Source organism: Mus caroli, chromosome 8 (genome assembly GCF_900094665.2).
Source record: "Mus caroli chromosome 8, CAROLI_EIJ_v1.1, whole genome shotgun sequence".
NCBI lineage: Eukaryota > Metazoa > Chordata > Mammalia > Rodentia > Muridae > Mus > Mus caroli.
Window position 1 is genome coordinate 63,812,927 of NC_034577.1, and position 25,024 is coordinate 63,837,950.

The 25,024-nt window shown below is 53.4% G+C and overlaps 1 protein-coding gene across 2 annotated transcripts; it reads right to left on the reverse strand.

The window, feature by feature from the left end:
* Positions 1–5,222: 5,222 nt before the first annotated feature.
* On the reverse strand, positions 5,223–22,482 carry Fcho1 (FCH domain only 1). 2 transcript variants are annotated; one of them, XM_021170794.2, is made up of 28 exons: positions 22,430–22,482; positions 18,606–18,646; positions 18,037–18,089; positions 15,159–15,250; positions 14,252–14,326; positions 13,958–14,099; positions 13,588–13,740; positions 13,367–13,471; positions 12,478–12,576; positions 12,270–12,366; positions 11,681–11,725; positions 11,498–11,570; positions 11,054–11,078; positions 10,759–10,816; positions 10,198–10,376; positions 10,083–10,107; positions 9,677–9,728; positions 9,247–9,341; positions 8,828–9,070; positions 8,182–8,288; positions 7,994–8,081; positions 7,787–7,895; positions 7,122–7,277; positions 6,776–6,908; positions 6,359–6,558; positions 6,114–6,169; positions 5,723–5,887; positions 5,223–5,628 (listed from the first exon to the last, which is right to left on the reverse strand). In XM_021170794.2, the coding sequence occupies exons 3-28, from the start codon at positions 18,061–18,063 to the stop codon at positions 5,606–5,608; spliced, it is 2,622 nt and encodes an 873-aa protein (XP_021026453.1). In that variant the 5' UTR covers positions 18,064–18,089; positions 18,606–18,646; positions 22,430–22,482; the 3' UTR covers positions 5,223–5,605. The 2 variants fall into 2 exon arrangements, with proteins under 2 accessions (XP_021026453.1, XP_029336152.1); XM_029480292.1 differs by lacking the exon at positions 22,430–22,482 and adding an exon at positions 20,011–20,076.
* Between the last annotated feature and the right edge of the window lie 2,542 nt (positions 22,483–25,024).

The following is a 25,024-nucleotide window of genomic DNA, read 5'->3' on the forward strand; positions in this document are numbered from 1 at the left end:
CGGATGGTTGTGAGCCACCATGTGGTTGCTGGGATTTGAACTCTGGACGTTCGGAAGAGCAGTCGGGTGCTCTTACCCACTGAGCCATCTCACCAGCCCAGCCCATTTACTTTTATCCCTAACCCCCACCTCCTCCAGTGGATCTCTATTCCCAACCTGACCTCTTCCTCCTCCAGTCCTACTCCTCCCCTGGGAGTCTAACTACCTCCAACCCCTCCTTCATTTAGGGCCCCCATCTTCCTTTTCCACGCCACTGAGAGGGAGCAGGAGCTCCCCTGTCCTGAGCAAGTCTGTCTGTCTGTCCCCTACTGCAGCGCCTCTCCTACAGCTCAGCCCAGGCTTCAACCTCCACCCTCCTTCCTCATTTCAGCCCCTGCTGTAGCCTCCTGCCTCCCTCCCAGTCCTCCAGCTCAGCCAATGCTGCAGCCCCCCACCCCCTCTTCCCCTGAGGAAACATTCAGCCGGGAGGAGAGTGAACTCAGAGACTTAGAAGATCCCAGGACCTTAAAACCTGTCGGTAGGCCCTCCAACTCCTAAATGCCAGGATCAGGTGTAAGTCCCCTGGGAGCGTCCCCAACCACACCCTTCCTCAGAAGTTACCTCAAAAACTTGGTAGTCCTAACTCTGAGTTCCAGGCCCTAGTAGCCTGCTGGAGGGAGAAGTAAGCTCCTAAACTGGAAACTGAGTCCTCCTGACACTGGCTCCCTGAACCAGTACACAGTGGGCGGAGCTCCAGGATTGTCCCTTGACGTGGTAATCCTTCCCTGAGTGCACCCAGAGGTCACAGCAGCCCTATTCACAGGCACTGGGATATTAGTGAACCGTAAAAAGGAATGAAGACGCCCTGTTGTTGAGTGACAGCAGCTAGTACAAACATCCCACCCGTGTGTGATGAACAAGAAAGTCACACGGCAGAAAAATCCACAGACAAGGAGCAGGTCAGGGACGGGAGGGATGATCTTGTGGGTGCAACCATGTTCTGGAAATGCAGCAGGTAAGACTGCCTGTGGGCCATGTTAACTGCCACTCACTCCAGCTCCCTGCCACAGAAAACACCTCTTCTGGCTCCTGCTCAGAATGCAGGTGACTCAGCCTGGACCTGCCTGACAAATGTTCACTCACTGCATAGTTGAGGTCTTGGAGTCACTTCGGTGAAAACGGCAATGGCATTATAAACAGGCAAGGACACCCCACCCAAGGCTCTGCCCCAAAGCTGCTGGGACTCACCCTCCTGAGATAAGCACCTATCTCCCTGGCTCTGGGAGGCCTGGTGAGGGAAGCCAGGCTAGAGAAAAAGGATTCCTGTGTTTTCAAAGCTGCCCTGCCTTCCTGTACCCCAAGGAGAGCAAATTAAAGCCACCAGGAGGTGCCATGTTCTCAGCACTTATCAGATGGGCCAGTGTCTTAGTTAGGGTTTTACTGCTGTGAACAGACATCATGATCAAGGCAAGTCTTATAAGGACAACATTTAATTGTGGTAGGCTTACAGGTTCAGCGGTTCAGTCCATTACCATCAAGGCAGGAGCATGGCAGCAGCATCCAGGCAGGCATGGGGCAGGAGGGGCTGAGAGTTCTGTATCTTCATCTGAAGGCTGCTAGGAGAAGATTGACTTCCAGGCAGCTAGGACAAGGGTCTTAAAGCCCAGGCCCACAGTGACACACCCACTCCAACAAGGCCACACCTCCTAATACTGCCACTCCCTGGGCTAAGCATATACAAACCATCACATTCCACTCCATGGTCCCATAGGTTTGTTCAAATACATGAGTCTTTGGGAGCTATATCTAGTCATAGCATAGTAAAAAAGTACAATTAATTCAACTTCTTTTTTTTTTTTATATTTTTATTACATATTTTCCTCAATTACATTTCCAATACTATCCCAAAAGTCCCCCTTAATTCAACTTCTAAGGTCCCTGTAGTCTACAGCAGTTTCGAGTTTCTTCTGATATTTATCCAATCACTTAACTGTAATCCCCAAAGCAAGGCAGGAAACCAGGTGGGCAANCTCCAAACTCTGCATCTCCATGGCTGATGTCAAAGCAGTCTTCAGATCTCCAACTCCTTTTCATCTTTGTTGACTGCAACAAACTTCTTTTCCTGGGCTGGTCTCACTCCCTGTTAGCAGCTTTCCTCAGCAGATAGCCCACGGCTCTGGCACCTCAAACATCTTGGCAGCTTCAATGTCACAACTTCTTGTTTCAGTGTTTGAGATCCACACATGATCTTCTGGGCTCCTCCAAAGGGCTTGGGTCACATCTCCAGCTCTGTCCTCTATAGCACTCTANGCTCAGGTTGATCCACTCCACTACCACTGCTGTTCTTGGTGATCATCTCATGGTACCGACATTTCCAATAAACCGGGGTCTTCTGCTGTAACTACGCTTCACCAATAGCCTCTCATAGGCTCTCTTCATGGTACCAAGCCTCACCTCCTTTGCATGACCCTTTCAGTCCTGGGCCATTAGTTGCAAGCGAGGCTGCATCTTCACCAATGGCTTTCCATGGCCTCTCACAGTGCCAAGCCTCAGCTGTTCTTCATGACTCCTTCATGCCTTCAAAACCAGTACCACCTGGTTAACTCTTACACATTACCAAGTCCAGCTACAGCATGAAGTACAACCTTGACTATCTCTGGAACACAGCCTCTTTGTGTCTCAGAAAACAGTTCCCAGAAGATTTCACCTCAGCAACGCTGGTCTCTTCTTTTTTTTTTTTTTTAATTTATTGATTATATGTAAGTACACTGTAGCTGTCTTCAGACACCCCAGAAGAGGGAGTCAGATCTCGTTACGGATGGTTGTGAGCCACCATGTGGTTGCTGGGATTTGAACTCCGGACCTTCGGAAGAGCAGTCGGGTGCTCTTACCCACTGAGCCATCTCACCAGCCCCGCTGGTCTCTTCTTAATCACCACTAATTTCTTAGCTCCAGGTAAGCAGCATCAACTGTCCCAGTAGTCTCCCCCTCTTGACGATAAAGCCAGAGCTGAAGCTTCCGAGTTCTGCTGCTTGTAGGAGCTGTAACATGGCACCCTTGTTCTATTACATTATCACTAGCTTCCTCTTTCCCAACTCCTTCACTGCCTAAGCTTGGCTGTCCTGGATCTTGCTCTGGACGTTGAACTCAGAAATTTGCATGGTTGTGTCCTGGGATTAAAGGTGTGTACCACCATGCCTGGATTTAAGCTTTTCTTCACCTAGAACTTGCTCTGTCTCAGGCTGGCCTTGAAGTCAGAGATCTGCTTGTCTTTATCTCCTGGGATAACACACACACACACACACACACACACACACACACAAAATGGTCTCTAGGCCACACATTCAAATTCTCCACTGAAACCTCTTGGGCCATGTCTGCACAATTCAAATCACTCCCAGTAACAAAGTCTTCCACATTCCTACTAGGATATCCCATTAAGCCCCATTTAAAACATTTTCAACTGCTTTCCAGATCTAAAGTCCCCAAATCCATATTTTTCCAAACAAAAGCATGGTCAGGTCTATCACAGCAATACCCTAGTTCCTGTTACCAACTTCTGTCTTAGTTAGGGTTTTATTGCTTTGAACAGACACCATGGCCAAGGCAACTCTTATAAGACAACATTTAATTGTGGCTGGCTTACAGGTTCAGAGGTTTAGTCCATTATCATTAAGGTGGGAACATGGCAGCATGATGCAGGCTGAGCTGAGAGTTCTACATCTTCATCTGAAGGCTGCTAGCAGATACTGGCTTCCAGGTAGCTAGGATGGGGGTCTTAAATCCCACACCCACAATGACACAACTACTCCAAGAAGGCTACACCTTCTAATAGTGTCACTCTCTGGACCAAGCACATACAAACCATCAGAGCTGGGAAATACGTGCAGATAAACCTGTGCTGCAGGCTGCTGATGGTGACCCCCAGGCATGGGGGGTGCTGACGGTGACCCCCAGGCATGGGGGGTGCTGATGGTGACCCCCAGGCATGGGGGCTGCTGATGGTGATCCCCAGGCATGGGGGGTGCTGTCGGTGACCCCCAGGCATGGGGGCTGCTGACGGTGACCCCCAGGCATGGGGGCTGCTGACGGTGACCCCCCCAGGCATGGGGGCTGCTGATGGTGACACCCAGGCATAGGGTGCTAATGGTGACCTACCACGTAGTGCCTGTAGGGCCATCAACAGGGACCAGCTACCAATCTACAAACACAGATGAGAAGGGTGGAAAGAAAAGTCTGGTGGTACCTGCTGGAATCCCCCCTGCTGGGACCCCAATTTCCAGAGACTGAGGAGGGGGCCTTACAAGTGGGAAGTTGAGGTATGGAACAATATATGAGATAGTCCAGGGCAACTCAGACCCCATCTTAGCAGAGGAAGATGGGGAGGCCAGAGGACAAGAGGGTTTCAAGGCATAGCCTTCCTTTTTCTTGTTTATAACACTAGGCAATGTTCCACCTGAGCCTCCCGACCCTCACTGGGGGATTCTGGGTAGGAGTAGTCCTCCTTCCACTCTCCCCCCCCACCCCCACCCCTCAGCTACACTCCCAGCTTCTAGGTTATGGATCTGCAGTCCAGTCTTGGTCAGGATCTTCAGAGCCATAAGGTTGAATCTGAGGTCCCTGAATGTCCTTTGAGGTTCATGACCTGCTGCTTCTCCAGTAGAAGCTAGGAAGCTGGAGTACTCCTGACGTGGATCACACCCAGTCTTCTCTCGTGCATATGTCAGGTGTGCAGCCTCCCCACAGACCCTGACCAGCCAGTCGCAGATAAACCCGGGTTGCACTCACATCCTTCTGGTTACTATGGTTCACAAGAAATGTTTTGTTAAAACTAGTTCTACTTTCATTCATGTATCTTCCTACATCCACATGAGTGCAGTGCCCTTTAAGGCCAAAAGAAGGCACAAGGTCCCTTGACTCTGAGTGCTGGGAGGACAATCAGGTCCGGCCTTTTAGCTGCTGAGCCTAGACTATCAGGAACTTTATCCTGCTTCCCACCCCGTCGGTCCCTGAGTTGACTGCTGGCTTCCTCACCAAGCCCAGCTCTCCCTCAGGTGCCCGTCCTTCTCTAGTTTATACACTCCTATGTATGCTTCAGAACCCTCTAGGTAGCAGTTTACTTCTACCCCTTTGGAGGGCTCAAATATAAGATATCCTGCATATCAGATATTTACATTACGATTGACAACAGCGGCAAAAAGCACAGTTATGAAGTAGAAATGAAATAATTTTATGGTTGGGGGTCACCACAACATATTAAAGGGTCTCAGCGTTAGGAGGGTGGAGAAGCATTGCTCTAGGGGTTCATCTACTTCTCCCTCCCTGTAGCCTAGCTGTGTGTCAGCAGGAATAGGCAGCTCACACAGCCCTGGAGATGAAATGCACAGTAGGTATCAGCACCTCCTTCCCCCTTCCCCATCCTTCCCGGTCTGGACCGGAAAGAGGATTCCTCTTTATTTTGTTAGAAAACTGTTTATTTAAAGAATACTAAAGGCCAGGGCCTGCTTGTGGACGGAGAAGGGACGAGTTGGCTGAGCCAGGCTGAAATGGGGGTTCCTGTCCACGGAGTCTAGCCTGCGGGAGCCGGCAGAGGCAGGAGAGCAGGCGGTCCCCAGCACTAGGAACCTCAGCAGCTGACGAGGTACATCCCTGCGGGGATAGAACAGCACTGGGGCTTGCGTGAGCTCCCCCTCCCGACTCCCCACCCCACCCTGCTCCTCCAGCCCCAAAGCGCAGCAACTACCTGTAGCGAATCTCCGCTTCACCAGGGACATGCGGTAGCCACCACCTAGCAGCTCCAGGTCCAGGCCAGACAGCGTGGCGCCCTCACTGGTGAATTGCGCGGCCACGGGGCTGGGAGTGCTGGGCCCCGACTGTGGCTGCCAGCTGGCTGACAGGTGGCCTGAGCCTAAGGGGTGAGGGGTCAGCCTCGACTAAATCAGACCTCGTGCACCCCTCGCCTAGACCCCGGGTCCAGGATGCACTCCTGCCACAGGCTCTTTGCACAGGGTGGTCCTGTTTCCTGAGAAACCCCCTCTGGGATTCGTCAGTTCCCACGAACTATGTCCAGTTTTAACAATTTGCCCACCCACGATTTCTCCCACGCAGCAGCCCTCATAAGAGCTGTGACTCACCCCCTGCCTCACACACATCTGGAAGCTTCCACGTGAACCTCTTTTCTTCTGTGTTCCTGGTGGCAAGGAATCTGGGTCAGACTCGACAGAGAGGACTCTGGCAGTCAGTTAATTGTGTAGCCTCTGCAAACCCATGCCCAGCCAAGCCTCAGTCTCCCCACCCGTGCAGGGGTGTATCGTGGCACAGCTATCCCAGGGCTCTTGTTGGCCAGCTTGTATGTTCCCAGCTGGGCAGGGTGGCTCACCAGGTGGCCGCAGGCTGCAGCCGCACACTGGTCACCGGCTCCCCCACGGGCAGGAGGATCTGGACATTAGTGAGTGGCGTGGACACAGCAGTGGCACCCGCGCGGTAGCTGTACTCCACTGAGACTCGCGTGAGTGTGGGCCCGCACTGCCAGTGGGCGCTCATTTGCAGGGGCACTGACTCAGGTCCAGGGCGGGAGAACTTAGGAATGAAAAGACAGAGGTGGCTGGGCGACATAGCCACGGTCGGTCACAAGGGCTATGCTGCTCCCAGCCTAGTCTAAGCAATGTGCAACCACCAGGATCATACATAGTACCGCGAGTGGCCAGCAGAGAGCAGGAGAGCGCAGAGGACTATCTATTATTTGCATTATTTATGTAACCCGCCCCCGCCCCGCCCCGCCCCCGCACGGCCCCACCTGGTACCGCAATAGCACCAGGTTGTAGTAGGAGGCGGTGGGGTTCTGCTCAGCCTGGTGCTGTAGGGCCTCCGTCAGCGCTGCCATATTCAGCCAGAAGTCTTTGGTCTCCGGGTCACTCTGGGAGGGGTCACTGTAGAGACAGGGACAGAATATCCTCACCCCTCGGGAGACGCTCTCCCACTCTAGACTGGGCTGCCGTGGGTGCAGTAGTAGGTCCAGAGAGGAACAGCCACTTGCCCCATGCTACACAGCAACTAGCAGGGGGCGCTATAGGCATTTTAAGGCCCTGGGCCCCTGGCTCCACTGACATCTGGGACCCTCTCCCACGGCCCATGCAAGGCACCTGAAGATCAGGTCAGCGTTGGGCTGGAAGTGTTCTACAGGGGCCGTGTTCACCAGCCGGAAGCTGAGGACAGGTGGTGGTGGGGTGCCACTGAACACACGCACAATGCCCGCAGGGAAGGTCATGGTTAACTCCCCGGTGACTCGAGCCAGGCAACTAGGAAACCAGGGACAGTATGGGATCAGGGCTCCGCTTGGCACCGGTTCTGAACCCTCCTGGTTATACTTGCAGCTAAAGCTCCTGTGGGGCTCTGATTATTCCCAGCATCGTCTTCCCAACTTCTTACTCTTCCTTCCCTGCCTGGCAAGATGAATTTCTCCAACCCAGCCTACATGTAAGTACTAATGAAAGTATCATCCCTAGATCCCTTTCTCCTGGGCCACCAGGAGTCCCAACCTAGAATCAACTGGGTGTTCTGAGCGTCCCTAGCGTGGGTGTAGAGTCTAACACTCTACTCTTCTTTGTGGCTTAACGCTAATGTCTCCTCTTGCATATGGCAACCCCAGGGAGGGCAAGCCAGCTTCAGAGCCCCCAGTTCACCCTTGACCTGTCTCCACTACAAGACCCTTTAGCTCAGTGCCGATGGGCTCCTTAGAATGGCCTCAGGATTGCTAGCCTCACACAAAAGCCCTCTGGTTGACCCCACACTTGCCATCACTGCCTACCTGGGGCTGTGGCCACGGAAATAGGCATGAACATACTCAGTGAAGGCTGTGGCCACGGGCAGGGTGTCCTGAGATCCCAGGACCACTGGGCTGGGGCCACGGGAGATGCCTGTGGGAAGCTTAGGGTCAGAAGCAGGGCAGGCCTCACCCACTCTGATATCATCCCAGACAAAGAAGGGGCCCGAGGCTCCAAGGATCCCCACAAACCGTGTCCCATCTGGGTGGAGAAGCTAGGCCGATCAGGGGGGATGGTGGGGGCAGAGGATCCCAGTGGGGATGGGCTGAGCGACCGGCACTGGAGGACAAGAGAGAATGGGGCTGTGAGCTACCCAAAGCTGTCCGCAGGGGCAGCTTCTGGCCTCTTCCCAACCTGGAGTCATCAGCCTATCACCCACCAGGTCCCCATTGCTCCTGGTGAGTGGGCAGGACACTTTTCTGGACCGTGGTCTTCTCAGTGTAGCAGCTAGGCCCTCCCTGGTGGGGTCAGCCGGCGTCAGTGAATCTAGAGGAAGGACATGGCTGGACTGAGACTCCCAGGAGTTGGGAGTATTAACCCTCAAGAAGAGACAATGTTTCAAGGGTTTCTGGCTAATACCCTAGGCCCCAGATGTGCTCAGATGGGTAAGGGAGGGTGCTGTTGTTACTGGGTCTGTACCAGGAAGGACTGATGGGTTAGGAGGTGGGTAAGCCACAGATCTGGCGAGTCAGAGTGACAGAGTCCCCCACATCAGCCGTGCCTCTGTCGGTAACTCTGATGTCCCACCCTCTTAGCTCTGTCAGCATCCAGATTCTTTCCCTTGCATGCCAGCTAGCTGCCTGAGTTGGCTTCCTGCTTCAATGACATCTCTATCCATTGGTGGCCACAGGATCCACCTGCACTTTGTTCAGCACAGGTGTTTAAGCTCACCCCCCTCCTCATGGGGACCAACTTAACATTACCCTCCTGCCCCAGGGCCTTTGCTCAGTCATCAGATGGTACCCCCTAAGGAGGCCTCCATCTGTGCCCAGCTTGCATGGGACACCTGCTGGGTTCCAGCTTACCTGCACCTCCCTCAGGCCCCCAGGGACCTGGCGAGGGTGCACGGGGCATTAGGCCCCTGGGCTCGGGGTGCTGTGCCCTGCAGGTGGGTGGGCTCTGCGGGGTGCCTGGCCGGGGGACCCAGGGCTCAGGTGACGGACCAGGGGCAGCATGCGACGGAGAGTCCAGGCCCGAGTCCTCCACATTCTCCGGAGATGAGGACGAGAAAGGAGACGGGCTGGATGTGAAGCCCAGGCTGCTGGAGCCTAGGAAGGAGGGCACAGTCAGAGGTCACCGTAGTCCATGCCTAGTTGTCACCGCCAATGTCCGCAGACCCTCCACTCTGTCCCTGCCCCCTAGCTGAGCCTCCATGACTCCCATTCCAACCAAATCCCCACCCAATATGGCCTTCTGCCCCTCCTGCTGTGCACACCCCCTCTACCTGTGAAGTCATCGTGGTCAAAGGCGGACTCCAGCGGCGGCCCAAAGAGGCTCTTGGACAGTGGCTCCTCCGAGGCTGGCGGCTTCTCTGCACAACTGGGAACAGCGACAGGAGCGAGTTCGAGCTTGCTACCTTCCCACAGGCTGTTCCTGTTCCCAGCGCATGACTGCACCCGCAAATCCTAGGCCTTTCGGGTTCAGTAGTTACTTCTTCCCCCAGGACCCTGCCTACGCAGCATGGCCACATCCCCCTCATCCCTGCATCGGGAATTTTGACCCTTGTCTACAGGCTTCCCAGAGCCAGCGCAGCACAAGTACACGGCGGGCACTTAATAAGTATCCAAGAGCGGGACCTTAGGCCAGGGTGAGGGAACTAGAGGCAAGGACTTAGGGCCCATCTGCCTGCTCCATCATGTCCCGGTGAGACTCACCTGCCAGTGCGTGGGGCCGACCGAGGTCTCTGTGGCTTCCCAGAAGTGTCCCCTAGGACGGACAAAGCCTTGAGTTTCTGTCCCACTAGGACCATAGCTGGTATTTGCCAGCCATAGGCCCAAGGTGATTAGCAAAGGGACTGAGCTGGCGGTAGCTCCGTGCATCTGTGTGGCCCAGGCTAGCTGAAAATCCTGCCTCTGCCCCTGCCCCTGCTAGCACGTAAGTCCCGCTTGGCTCTAGGTCTGGCCCTGCTGCCAGTCCAGCTCCCGTCGTGTAAAGATGCTGCTTTGTAGAAAAGGCAAGCAGCTCAGCAGCCATCTCCAGCTAACTCTAACTCGCAGCCATTCAAGGAATTACTCAGTTCCCTCCAAGGCACTTCCAAACCCAGGCAGGCTAGCTACTCACGTGATGAATGACGTTTCATGGTGCCCTGCGGAACAAAATCAAGAGTCAAGCAACATTAGGCGCAGCTGCATCCAGTTGTACCCCCGTGCCCACACGCTAACAACCCCCACCTCACCCCTGGGCCTGGAGGGAGGATGAGGCTGCCAGCCGTGGCCCTGAGCTGGGCAGCTGCAGCCTCAGAGCTGCAGGCCACGGCGCGGGTCGGGGCGGGCTTGATGTGAACATAGAACTTTCTAGGCTCCTCGTCGTCAAAATCAGAGTCACTAGAGGAGAAGCGTAGGGGCTCAGCCCCATGTGGATCGCTGTCAAGGAACCAGCCCTGAAGCTGACCACATTCCTCCCACCCAGAGGTCCTGTACAGTATGCCCAGCCACTAAACCACAACACTGGTGCCCTTCCTCCAGGATGCTGCCCTGGATTTCCCCCCAGAAAAGTCCATCTGTCTCGTCTGTCTGTCTTTATTTTGAAATAGAATCTCTCTACATAGCCCTGGCTGGCCTGGAACTCACAGACTGGGATCACATTCAGAAATCTGCCTGCCTCTGTCTCCTATGCTAGATTAAGGGACACACCACCACTGCCGGCTCTCAGCCTCCATATCTTTACCATCCTGAAACACACAGGGCAGGTGCCTATACCAGCCCTCTCAGATACACAGAGTCGCCAAAAAGGATATTGTTCTGAGATATATCGGGGCGCACAGTGAAGCCTTCGTCATCTACCTCTGGAGGCACCTGGGGAGAGGTGGGGGTCAGGCTTTATCTTGCCCACTCAGGACCCAGAATATATTCCAGGAATGTAGGCAAATCCAAGGGAGGAAACTGAGGCACAGCGGAGTTCTCAGTCCTTCACATGGGGGCCACAGAGGTGAGATTTGATTCTGAGCCCCGCCCTGGGCCCCTCTTGGCCCCTCCTTCCGGGCCTTGAAGACCAATCCCATCCACCTGCTGCCCCTCCCCACCAGTACTCACCCCTGAGTCAGACTCCAGGAAATCACTGGGGACAAAGGAACAGGGGTGAGTGACCAGAGCCCCTACAGGCTGTTCTATGGTATTATTCCAAGCTAGCCTATAAAGTGGGGGCCTTGGGGCTTCTTTGAGACTGTAGCAGACATCTAGAGGGAGCTGAGTCAGAGATAGCCTCAAACAGTAGAACAGGTGGGAGCTAGACTTGACAATGCAAGGGATCATGGTCAGCCTAAGGCTACAATGGGCCAAGCAGTTTCTGGCCCAGCCTGGGTTAGAGGAAGAATTCTAGATCAGCCTGAAGAATGGCATTATTGGGCTAGCCTGGGACAGGTTTTTCTGGAGTAGCCCAGGCAGAGATGATACTGGGTCAGAGTCATATAGGGGACTTCCATTCTAGCAGGGACAGGATTTTGGGGTATCCTGGACAAGAGTGGAGCACTTCCTCACACAGATGCACGTGGCTCCCGACGGCTCAATCCTGGAAGGCGGAAAGCCTTGGCTCCACGGAGACGTTTCATTGCTATTGACAGAAGGGGGTAGCTGAACTCTGGAAGGTTCTTTCCCTCTCTATTCAGTTCCCCCTCCCACACCCCGGGTCTAGCCTGGGCATCCAGGCCCAGACGTACTTGCCTTCCTGCAGGGCAGCTGAGCTGTATGTATCGAAGTCCAGAGGCCCTGGGGTAGGAGGAGATGGAGATGTCTGAGGGGTAGAACCAGGTCTGCCAGGGATGGCAGCACCCAGACTCCACAATGGAAGCCATGGAGAGGTGAGAAGGGACCTAGCATGGCAGACCTGGGGCTGACAATGTAAAGACAGCAAGGAGCGCTTGGCTTTCCTGGTCACCTGGACCAGGGGACACAGTGTGCCAACAGGGGGTTGTGATCTCCACTGCAGCAAAGAGGAACTGGCTCAGGTGAGTCAGGACATGCGACTAAGGTCACACAGCAAGGAATGAGAAAGGACACAAGCCCAGCCTGGCTATAAAACTCTCAACAAAGATGTTTGTGCCTAGTGCCTTCAGTGGCTTTCTTACACTATGGAGGTGGCAAGAAACAGCCAAACCTTTGAGCTGACCTTTCATAACCCCCCTTGGGAATCAGGTCTAGGAAGCCAATATGTGAGAGCAGCCATCAGGCGCCTTCTGGGGGATCTAGAACTGCACTGCCCTATTTTTGTAAAGAAGAAACTGAAGATCAGAGAAGTCCTGATGTCACTCACCAGGCTTCTCGCGCCCGGTGCCCTTGCTCTCCGCAAATTTCCTGAGGAGCATGTCCACCGTCACATTTTCCACATTCTGCTTAAATTCCTCATGCACCTGGGTAGGGGGAGGTGTGAGGGGCGGGGCATGAGTGGATGAGGCCCCGGTGGTGTGACATGAGGGCAGAGCCTCTCACTTGCCCAGCTTACATTTGTGGCCCATTCTCACCTGCCCAATTTGCACATGGGTGTCCTCTACAGAGTGTGCATAGGAGCCCAGCAAGGCCTTCATGTGCTGCAGATGTGCCTCCTCCATGGCCTGAAAACGCTGAGGTGGGAGGGGTATGTGACCAAGCTAACCAATCCAATCAGCCCAGCTCCTGTCTGCTCTGACTGGTTTAGAGAAGCTTAGCATTTTTGATGCAAGTCACAATCTTTATGAGTTCAAGGACCAGCCCGGTCTACATAGTGAGACCTGTCTCATGAAAAGAAAAATCACCCTGCTGGATTAGAGATATTCTATGCTTCACACACACAAACCTCCCAGTACATCCTCTGTCAGGCTAGGAGTTCCTAGAAAGCAGTGACCAATGGCAGAGATGATAATTTAACTAATGACACCATTGGAATGCCTGGATCCAGCCTGATGCCACTGCACTCATTGATCAAGGATGTTTTCACTTTAGTAAACCCATATATATAATCCGTTTAAACAAGGACTTCTACTTTCTTTCTCAGAATGCCCAGGCTAACCTTAAATTCTCTCTCTCTCTCTCTCTCTCTCTCTCTCTCTCTCTCTCTCTCTCTCTCACACACACACACACACACACACACACACACGTATATACACATTTGAAATATATATATATGTGTGTGTATATATATATACATACATATACATACATATACATACATATACATATACATATATAATCTTGAATGCCTGATCCTCTTGCCTTGAGTCCTAACTGCTGGGTAACAGGTGTGTGTTACCATAGCCATATCTTGGCTTCTCAGCCCATGACTCTTAAGCTCCTACAGCTGAGAGACAGGCTCCTCCAAGGATGGGGCGCCCCAGCAGGGACTGTGAAATCTACAGGGCGGAGCGGGCTTCTCACCAGGGCTGAATCAAGCATCTTGATCTCAAAGTCGGCTCGGGCTGAGTTGTATTTATCCACAGAGCGCCGCAGGCTGTCGGCAGCCTTCTTGCTTTTGGTTTCTGCCTAGAAACCATAGATGGGGGACAGTCAGGTGGCTTTACCACCCTGCCAGTGTAGTGCCTATCACTTTGTGGCATGCTCTCTCTTTCTCTCTCTCTCTGGTCACGAGACCAACAAACCTTGTCCATCTCCTTCTGGCTGGTGTTCTCTCTACGCAGCCTTTCCAGGTCCATGCAGCGGCTCAGGTAATTCTCGCGAGACTTTGGCAGGAGCTGTCCGACGCCTGACAACATCTGCACTGCATCCACAGTGCCTAGAACTTCCTCCTTGCACTGTGGTGGGATGAGGAGGCAAGCAGGGAAGGAGTGTGGCTTGGGGATGGAACCCTGCCTAGGATTTCCCCCCAACCCCTGGAGAGGCTGGGTTGTGGCTCTCATGCATGCTCTTCTGGGCCCATCCATACACACTAAGTTACAGATGTGTACACAAGCTCATCTGGGGTCCCGGGAGCCCCAGTGCCCCTGCATACCTGCTGGGGCAGCCCATTACCTTCTTGTGGGTCTTGAGCTGCTCCTCGCCGTAGCGCAGCACATCCTTAAGGAGATCGTGTAGCTTCCGAGTCAGCTCCAGGTGGCACAGTGCCAGTTTGTCCGAGGACACACGGAAGACCTCCCAGAGCGGGGCAAAGGTCCTGGGGACAGGCAGAGTCCAGCTCATCTGATAACCCAGGGGCCCCTCACACACAACACAGCCGTCATTGCTGATATGGAACTTGGCAGTTGTGTCCATCTGGTCCCAGGCCAAGGTCACTTGAGTGTCCCTCACCCATCCAGCTGCACTCACCCCATGGGGGTCCCGTTGCTGGCTAGCTTCGAGAGTTTGGCCATGGCCTTCGAGTATGTCTCCTCGATGTTGGCCCTGGGTCAGAGAAGGGGCAAAGAGCAGATTACAGTACCCGGAGAAAGAAAGGCCTTTTCCTGCCTCAGTTTTCCCATCTCTACAGCTTGCTCTCAAGAAAGAGTTCCAAGTTGACGGGATAATTGTTTCCCTTGGGTAATTTTGTATTTCCTTAAGTAATATTTTTATTTTATTTAGCTGTTTTTTGTTGTTGTTTATTTTATTTTATTTTGGCACAGGAACTGGCCATGTGTGTGGCCTAGATGGGCCTCAAACTCATGGTAATTCTCTGGCCTCAACTACCCCTAATGCCGGCAATATACATATTTTCACTTCTGATGCTAGCACTCAGGATCATAACTCTCTCCCTGTGAGTAGTGATCTTCATTTCAGTAGAGGAGACATCAGACCCCTGGGGCATGATTTAAAAGGGGCATGCAGCCCTGTGCAATGGCTCAGTGGATGAAGGTGCTTGCAGCCCAGCCCAGTGACCTGAGTTCAAACCCCAGAACACACATGATGGAAGCAGAGAACCAGGTCCTCTGCCTGTCACATGCCCGTCATGACATGCGCACAGACCCTCTACACAGACAAGTTCAAAATAGAAAGTAAAATAAAGATAAGCAGAGGCATCTCGAGGCAGAAGTGGGCCTGCGGGATTGGAGGAACTGGGATGAACAACAGGTCATTTGATTCTCAGAACCCCAGAAGATCTGTGGGAAGCTGCAAATGCCAGCCCACAAAGATCTGCCCCCTTGACCCTTCCTGGAGTCCCAGGGAAGGTTCTTTGAGGGAGAGCTCTGGTGGGCGTGTCCCAGCACCCAGTCTCCGAGTGGGTGTGGCCTCGGCTCACCTTTCCCTAATGAAGTCAGCCAGCTCCTTGGTGGCCACAGGACCCTGCTTCACACAATGGTAGAGGACCTCAAAGCCATGGTTTTTGTCACCCTGTAAGGAATGAGAGGAGATGTAGAAGTCAGAGAAGGGCATTTAGGTTGCCTAGCAACACAGACCAGCCTCGGAGACCAAGGAGCCAAATGGCTGTAGAGATGGAGGAGAGACCTAACCAATCAGTAGGCTGCATTTCCCCACTGGCTTGAGGGAAGCATCCTTGAGACCTCCACTTCCTGGGTCTCTGTGTGGCCAGAGGTCCACTTAATGTGTCTTCCTTCATCGTCCTCCATCTCATTTTCTGAGTCAGAGTCTCTTACTGAACCAGAAACCCATAATTAAAGCCCCAGAGATCTGTCTCCCTCCAACTCCCCAGTCCTGGGGTTATCGCCAGCTTTTTACATGGCTGCTGGGGTCTTAAAATGAAATCCTGATACTTGCAATGACAAGCACTTTTCCTACCAAAGCCAAGAGAGGGACAAACCCATGTCAGCCTCAGGCCCAAATGTCCCAGCCACAGCCCACCATTCCTCACTTTAGAGTCATTGTTATCAGTAGCTCCCACTGTCCATTAGCTGCCCCAAAAGTCCTTAGGGTATTTTCTCCCTCCCCCCCCCCTCCGCCCCAGCTTCCCTACAGACCATTCCACAGCTCCATAGCTACGCAGAGCTTCAGCCTCCTGACAGGGTAATGATCTGTTCCTCCACCCCTTATTTTCTCTCTTCCAAGTGCAATGGGCCACTTGGGGCAGTGGCTGCACCTCTCTGAGCCTTAATTCTGTCGTGTGAGAAAAATAGAGGCGATGATGGTAGCAGCTGCCACACAATGGCTTTATGAGTGAGATGCGTCTGGCACTTTGCTAGACACACAGGCCTTCTGGGTAATAATGAGGGCTCTACACACAGCTCCCACTGAGCCCACCTGCTGCTGCTGGGGATCCTGGGTGAGGCTGCACCAGGCACTGCCGCCTAGGGCATTATCTGGGGCTAACACAGAGCCACCCACTGGCCCAGTTCCCAGACCTGGCAAGCCCTTGGCACTTTCTGTCTCCACAGAGTGGGCAGGCAGCAAGGGTCTGAGGAGGGACTTCCAGGGACTGTGTCTCTGATCACAACTCCTGGGTGACAGCCAAAGGACATTCTAACACGGTTTGATATCTACTGCTTAAACATCTGCCGTAGCTCCTCAGTGCTCTCTAGGCTTTTGACCTGGACTTACCTCAAAGGAACTGGGGCACACCAATACCAGTCAGCATTGGGCTCTCAGTGAGGAGCTGGGCATGTGGCTCATGAGTGGAACCCCTGCCTAGAATCCTCCAGTGAGGGGCAGGGGGTGTGGCTCAGGGGTAGAGCCCCTGCCTATTACATGTGAGGCCCTGAGTTCTATCCCCAGCAGAGCAAAACCAGAAAAGGATTCCTATATATCAGCCACAGACCTATGTCCCACAAGATGCAACTTTCATTCATTTCCTGTCCTAGGCACACTGAGGCTGGTTGCCCAGCCCCTTCCTAGGGAGAACCTCTGAGCCAGTAGGATCCTGAATCAACGGTCTGAGCCCCTTTCAGCCATGCTATCTTGGGGTATGCATGGGAGGGAAGTTGGGGTGGCTTCTATTTTCTCTTCGCTCATTGACTTCTCCCCCCGCCCCCCGTTTTTCACACCTCGTGGAATATAAAACACTGACAATTCACTGAGGTGCTACTGCCACCCCTCCTAAATGTGGGTGTCTCTTGGGCTGCTGCTGCAGGACAGAGGTTCCATGTAGCCCAGAGGACAAACACCTCCAGGGGGACACTCAGCCATTCAGAGGCCATGGGAGAATATGAGTCTTAGGGAGAAGCCTGAGCCCTGCAGGTGGCAAGGGATGGTGGGCCCTTTAAGAAAGCAGAGGCAAGTTAAGAAGAGCTCCAGCTGGGGAGGGAGTGGGGATTGTTGCTAGGGGCAACGGGTTGCTTAGCAACCAGCTACCACTTTGCAAGCTGTGGGCCTACCAAGGAGGAAGGGGCTTTTGAGCCTGGTGTCTCTCTGACTCCAGGCTGCTCCTACATCCTTGGTGGCTCTCCAGTTCCCTGGCCAGACCAACCTGGAGGAGACCTCGGTCCTTGACTGCCACCCAGTGTCACACCTCTCAGATAGATTCAGGATATTTCCTGAGGTTGTAATGGCATTTGCACATCCTGAAAAGTAGCCTTCGGGGCTGCAGCAAACTGGGCTGTGGGTTGCACTGAGATGGGCTGAGCTGCAGGATCAGGTTGGCTCTTTAGATCCCCAAGAATGGAAGTGGCTCTCTCAGAGCTCAGATGCAGCTTTGTGAGAGCCTCTCATTCCCAGACCTGGTTTGCAGCAGGCCTAGATGGCCAAGGGTGCAGAGGTCAGGAGGGAGTCAATTTACCCCTTAAAAAACCCCCAAATTCCCAAGATGGAAATAAACATGGAATTTCCCTGGCTGGGTTGGTCTCGATCTGGGAAATTTGGTTTGACCCCAGGTTCGAGGCCAGGTTACTCTGACTTGTTATCTGTGGAAACATGTTCCTCTGCAGCCCAGGCAGGTTTGGAGCTGCCATTCTTCTGCCTCAGCCTTCCTCAGTCTGCAATCCCAGGTGTGTACCCCCACACCCAGCTTTGTACTGCTGTACTGTGTGATTCTCAGAACACACATGCTGCTCTGGGCTGAGTTCTCAGTGCATTAATCTGTTCTTTGCTTAGGGTCAAGGCAATCCGTGATTTAACCTCTGTCTTTCATCTGCCTAGTCTCCCCTTGACCATAAAAGTCCTTCTATCCCTTTGTGAGCTCCCACAGAAATGATAGCAAAGAACAAAACAGAAGAAACAGCGGATCTTACCCAAAAATGTTCCCCAAAATAGGACATCCTGGTGGCCTCTGTCCTGCGTCTGTCTGAAAAGAGAGGTAGGGCGGAGGGCTTGGGCCATAACCAAGGGCCTGAGTAGGGAAACTCCAAACACCTTCCCTGTTACAGGGACTAAGGGAGTGAAGGCCCAGAGCAGGAGCAAGTCCAGCCTTAGTCCTGTAGCCCTAGGCAACAGGAACACATGGGGCTGGGCTGGGACAGGGGGACAGGGGGACAGGAGCTGGAGGGGAGGGAGTAGGTGGGGTTTTAAAGCATGGATTTGTGGGGCCAGAGTGGTATTGGATGAACTGAATTATAGACGATGGTTCTGGGCCATTTCAGATGTAGGGAAACTGAGTCACACCCCAAAAGGAGAAGCTATTTGCCAAGGTCAAATGGCAGGAAGGGACAGTGGATTTTGTGACTGAAACAGTGGGGTGGTTTCTGTGGGAACAGTCTCGGCATGATGAGCCTGGGAGGGCAGGGTCCCCTTGGGCATCACGGTCAGTTCCCACATCAGGGGCCCCAGGAATACCAACCACTGCTCAGAGGCCACTGCTCACCTGGCTCCAATTCACTCAGCTCTGTGCCTCAGTTTCTCCATCTGTAGGAGACAGAACACCCAGAGAAGGTTTAGCTAGAGACTCCAGGTCACTTTGTATAGGGGTGGGGCTAAGCAGCAGCAGAGGGATGTGTAGAATCCTGGGCACAGGGAGGCTCGCTGTCATAGGAGCCTGTCTGTTCTCATCCATACTTCATGAGCTGCTGGGCTGTGTGGTGACAGCTGGAGCCCAGGAGGCCCAGTGACAGATGAGACGGGGCAGCTGACCACAGGACCACAGGAACACAGGACCGGACCACCCAGGTCCCACTGGGAGGGGACTCACTTAGCCCTTAGCTTCAGTTTACCTAACATTGAAATTAGCTGCCCCCTTTTTTTCTCTGTAGCCCAACCTGGTCTAGAACTCTGGGTCCTCCTGCCTCAGCCTCTGCAGGGACTCAACTGCATGTCACTGCACCTGACTGGAGCTGATGGGGAGCAGGGACCTGGGCACAGGCTCCCCTGGGCCAGCCTAGAGAGGCAATGTGTCCCAAATACAGGAAGGATGCTGGGGACTTTAGGTTCAACAGGAGGGATCTGGCAGCTGGGGTCCTTCAGCAGATGATGATGATTTCATTTTCCAATGGAGCCCTCCAGCCTTGGCTTGGGCCAGGCCTCTCTTGTGTAAAACAGACTGATACTCTAGGGTGGAAAACAGCAAATGTCCATATTGGGAGGTTTTTGTTTGATTTTCTTTTAAAAGCAGAGCCATACCCTGTATCCCAGGCTGACTGCTAACTCAGGGTTATCCTTTTGCCTCAGTTTCCCAAGTATTGGGGTGACAGGTTGGAGCATTACACCCACCTTTCCCTGCTTATCCTGGTGTCTAGCTGGGACCAGGCAGCCTATCTGAACCCCCTAAAGTGTCCTGGGGGACCAGGACCCTACACCAATGTGGCAGCTTAATCTTTATATAAGTAAAATCCATGTCCCCTGTGAACCAAGCCCTCCTGCACACATGCCTGGGGACCACGCTGGGTAGATGACAGTTGTCTTCGTCATCTTGGCCAACAGTCTCCCGGAAGCCATCAATGTCCCCAGAGCTCATGTTAGACAGCACCTTGCTCCCCTCCACCCCAACATAAAAGCCACTCTCAGGGGGCATACTTCATGCTGTTCCCTACCCCACCTGGCTAGATACCAGCTATCAGGGCCATGACCACCCATCTGGCTCTACCCAGCAGCCCTTGATGGGCCACAACCTGCACCCAGATCAGGGCTGCCCGCCTGAAGAGTGGGGCCAAAGATAGGCCCAGAGGCTGCCACCTGGCCAGGAAGTGACAGACCGACCGTTGGCCCCAGACCCGGAGCCACAGCTGTGGGATAACTTCCTGTTCTGAGGAGACAAAGATTGGGGTCAAACTCACCGATGGGCACTGAGAGTTGGGGCCCCTGAAGGATGGGGTAGGCACCGGGAGGCTATGACCCCTGACACTTCCGCCAGCACTAACTGGAGGCCTCTGTGTCTGGGGGAGGACAGGAAGCCTGGCCCGCCCTGCCTGCCACCCAACCGTCACCTCCCCGCCCAGCATCCCTGGGACCTCCCCATCGTCACAGGGCAGCCACACAAATGGGGGAGGTGAGGGAGCAGACTGGAGGTGACATGATCATTACCAGAGAGACAGACAGACAGCCACAAGTGTCTACCTTGGCCCGTGCTAGGTCACTATGCCTACAAAACCAAGGCTTGAAGACAGGTAAAGCCTCACCCTCAGAAAGGGAAACTCAAATATTCTTACAATTACTTTAGGATCAACCATTAAAGTTTGTTTTTAGAAATGGTCTCAAGTAGCCGAGGCTGGCCTCGAAATTCACTATGTAGCAGAGGATGACCTCACATTTTTGATCCTCCTGTCTCCTCCTCTGGGTGCTAGGGTGATGGTGTGTGCCATCATGCTTGGCTTCGGTATGTAAATATTAAGTACTACAAGGTGTCTCTCAGCCCCTTGTTCTTGGGGTTTCGTTTTGTGTTTTTAAAGCCTGTGATTTGGAAAGAAGTTAAAACACCAATAGAGGCCTCTGAAAATGTTTTAGCCTAAGACAGTTTACCTAATATAACCTGGGGCTTTCTGGGCTCTACAATACTAGAATAAGGTCCAGGGACAGACACTGCCCAGAGGCACAGAGCAAGCACCCCATCTCCTGACACCGAGTCCCCAAAACCTGAGGCTTAGGTGGGTGAACAGCACCAGGGAACTGAGCCAGGCAAGATTAGACCAGATCTGCTGCACTCTGGGGGTTGGATACAGGCTGGCTGTGCCCACAGCCATTGATCCCTAGTGTGACCCTCACTGCCTCCCCTCCTACACCAGCCAGAAATCCACAGGGAAACTGAGGCCACTGTGCAAGCCTCCCACTGAGGCATTTCATTTGTCACACATACTTTGAGCACCACTGTGTACCCAAGTCCTTGGGATGCTAGTGACACTGGTCACACCCTTCAAAGACATCTCACTGACTCCTTGGCTGTGACCCCATTTAATGAATGCAATATCATAATTACTATCATAGGAGTGGGTGTTTACAGCGCGCTGTCACTCCTACAACCACCTCTGATCTTCCTACAGACTTTCAGTCCATTTCACAGAAGGCTCAGTCAGTCCAGTCTGGGCACACAAATTTGGGGGTGTCAGGCTTCCTGCCTGGGACTCACCCTACTATCCTGCAAGAGGCAGGGACTAAGACCTGACCTTCTACTTGGGACCCCGCCCAGGAACCAGCCTAGGAACCCTGTTGTAGGTGATGGTATGTGGGTCAGGGTGTGACCTGGGCAGCCACATGGGTGGGACCAGAGTGACAAAGTCTGGGTCTTGATTGGAGGCAGGTCCAGCTTATGGTCGGATAGAAATTGTCTTCTGCTGGCCTTAGGTCTCGCTGCTCCGCCCCAGGCTAGACTGTATCCATCAATCAAAATCATGGTTTGTTTTGTTTATGCTTTTCTAATGAGGCAGAGTCTGTGTATGTAGCCCAGGCTGGCTTCAAGCTGCAGATCTTCCAGCCTCAGCCACCAGAGGATTGTAATGACCACACAAGGCTCAACCCCTTTTAAAGTGCCGAAAATAGAGTCTGCCCTAACATTTGACTAAAGATTGTGGTCCCCATCTGGAGAAAATGGGGCACAGGTGTTGGGAATTTGAGACAGATAGTCTGGCTTCCTCAACCTCTATATTCCGAAGAGGAGACTAAGGATCAGGGAGGTGCTGTCACCTGCCCAAGGTCACCATGAAGCAGGTCCTGCGACGCTGAGGGCAAGTGGAGGGGCAGCCATCCCCGACCTTCTCTGCACCCCATCCTCATTCACCTAGACTATTCTGTCCCTTGGAGCAGATGCCGGCCGCCCCCCTAACAGGGCGCGGGAGTCCCTGGTGCAGGCTCCAGGCCTCTCCAGGCCCCGTTCCCCCGGGAGGGGATCCCGCGCTCCATACTCCAGATACCCCGCAATTCCACCACACTCGCCCTACAGAACCCCCACCAGCCTACCAACCCTAGAGCGGGTGCAAAGGGAAGGAGGAGACCCTCGTTCCCAGGCGAGGAAGAGGGGCAGCGAGGGAGGCGGCCCCCAGCTTAGGGCCAGGCTAGATACCCGGAAGAGAGATTGGGGGTCCTGGGGGGGTCTTAGCCTCCCAGCCCAGGATTGAGAGATGCCATGGAGTGGCGCCCCGCCTTCAGCAGACGGCACCTGCGCTCCGGCCGGGTCAGGATGGAGGCTGCGTCCCCGCCCCGCACCCCGCCCCCGCGTTCTGCACCCCGCACCCCGCACCGGAGCCCCGCGCCGGGGACACTCACCGCCTCTCGCGGCGCTACCTGCGCGCTCCAGACCCGCGCCCCGCCCTCCCCGCGCTCTGCGGAGCGCGCCGCTGGCCCCGCCATGGGTGTGGTCAGGAGGAGCTCCGCCCCGCGGTGCTTCATAAACCCTGCACTGGTTGGCTGAGCCCGGAAATTCATCCGCAGGCTATTTGCATATTTTAAAGTGACAGGAGAAGCTCCTTGATCTCTGCACCTGTCAGTCTCTCGGGAGACTGGGAGGGAAAGAGGGGATAGCTTTTATTAAGTACCTACTGCATACATGGCTCTTTGGAGAACCCCTCCGAGGCTGCGAATGAGGTGACATTTAATATTGAGCCTCATTTTACAAACAAAGGAATCAAGGAACATGGCTAGGAGTTGCTTTGGAGGTCATATAGCAAATCTGGTCTATCCATTCATGTGACATGCCATTTATTTATTCAGGCTGTGTGCTGGCGATGAAGCCAGGCTGCCCCAGCATTAAGCAAGAGCCACATGTCCACTCCACTCCCATATGACAACTTCGAGAGACTTAACTCCCCGGCCTGGGCTCCGTTTCAGTCTTCTGTTCAGGGTCACACGGCAGCATGATGATCCTCAGGACTACTGAGCCATTTGGCTCCCTGCCCCAGAAGCACCTCCAAGGAAGTGGGACCACTGGCCTGGGCACAACCAGAAAGCTAAGTGCCCTTCATCTCCAGTACATGCCCCTGCAGCCTTGGACCCCAGACACCTCAGTTTGGGCATTTTCCTATGGTGGGGATCAAATCCAGGTCCATCCCAGACTGAGGCTGCCCCACTTCTTACTTGAACCATCTACTGCAGCTCTGCCCCAAATGATGCCGGGTTCTGATGGCAACCATACATATCTAAACACTAGCTTCAGGGCCGGTGAGATGGCGCAGTGGGCAAAGATGCTTGTAGCAAAGCCTGGACTTGTTGAGGGAGTCCTGAAAAGTATCCTCTAACCTGTGGCATGTGCACACTACCAATGAATCAATTAATCAATTTATGCATCAATTCAAACAATAAAGATTAAACATTTAGATAGGCCCCACACCCAGCTGACTGGTGACCATCTGCCACAAGGTAAGATAGCCCGCTCTCCATTCTCCATGCTGTCCACATTTTTCACATGTCCTTTTGTTGGCCCAAGACTCCAAGAGTCACCTTTGGGTTCTGGGATTTGAGAATGGTAAGAAAAGCATCTCTCTCTCTCTCTCTCTCTCTCTCTCTCTCTCTCTCTCTCTCTCCCTCCCTCCCTTCCTTCCTCCCTCTCTCTCCTCCCCATATGTGTGTGGATGTGCGCATGCATGCCATTGCTGTGTCCAGAGCTGGAGAAGGGTGGGTTGCAGGAGCTGAAGCAAAGCCATCAGAGTCGGATGGAATGGGTTTTGATCTGTGATCATTCTCACCTGCCATTGACTGGTTCTAGGCAGGTGCTGGTCTTGATGCTACAGCTTCCCAGGCCCTTTCAGGGGTGTGCACCCCCTATAGCAGCCCTCATTCTCGATATGACTCAGTCGTATCTCGGTGATGAGGACACAGGAAATGGGAGAAAGTTTCCCCTAATGTGGACAATCAGAAGGAAAAGTGTGATTGTAATTGTGTGTGTGTGTACCATTTATACACACATCTCAACTGGTGACTATTTGATGACCGCGTGTCAACATGACACAAGCTAGAGTCATCTAGAGAGGAAGGAGCCTCAGTTGAGATAAAGCTTCATGAGATACAGCTGTAAGGCATTTTCTTAATTAGATATTGATGGGGGCAGTATAGCCCATTATGGGTGGTGTCATCCCTGGGGTGGTGGTCCTGGATTCTGTAAGAAAGCAGGGTGAGAAAGCCACAGGGAACAAACCAGTAAGCAGCCCCCGCTCCGTGGCCTCAGCACCAGTTCCTGCCCCGTGTGAGTTTCTATCCCGACTTCCTTCGGTGATGAACAACAGCCAGTGATTGCAATATCCTCACCCCATTACTTTATGTTCATCACAATAAAATACTTTGCACTAGAGCCTTGAAAGGAACGGGTTAGGTGTGGGATGTCCTCCCAAGGGTATAAACCCTGCGGAGCGAACCACTGACTGCCATAGTACTTCCTGCTTGGATCCCAGCACTTCAGAGGCTAGCCTGGGCTCCCACATTGAAAAATTCTGTGGGCTGGAGAGATGGCTCAGTGGTTAAGAGCACTGACTGTTCTTCCAGAGGTCCTGAGTTCAATTCCCAGCAACCACATGGTGGCTCACAACCATCTGTAATGAGATCTGATGCCCTCTTTTGGTGAGTCTGAAGACAGCTACAGTGTACTCACATACATTAAAACAAAACAAAACAAAACAAAAAAAAAAACCTTCTGGGATGCACCAATGGGTTGAGTCCACCAATAACTCTCAGCTAAAGGACCGAAGAGATGATGGACACATTAGGAGGCGTGGCTTCAGTTGGAGGAAGGGGTCACTTCTCCCTTTCTTGGGCTCTGAGTGGTGAGGTGGTGAGCAGATTTGCTCTCCCATGATGCTCTGATATGACCAGGGCTGGCAAACTATGATCTGGGTGGCCCTTTCTAGGTGACCCTGGTCTGAGCCCAAGACG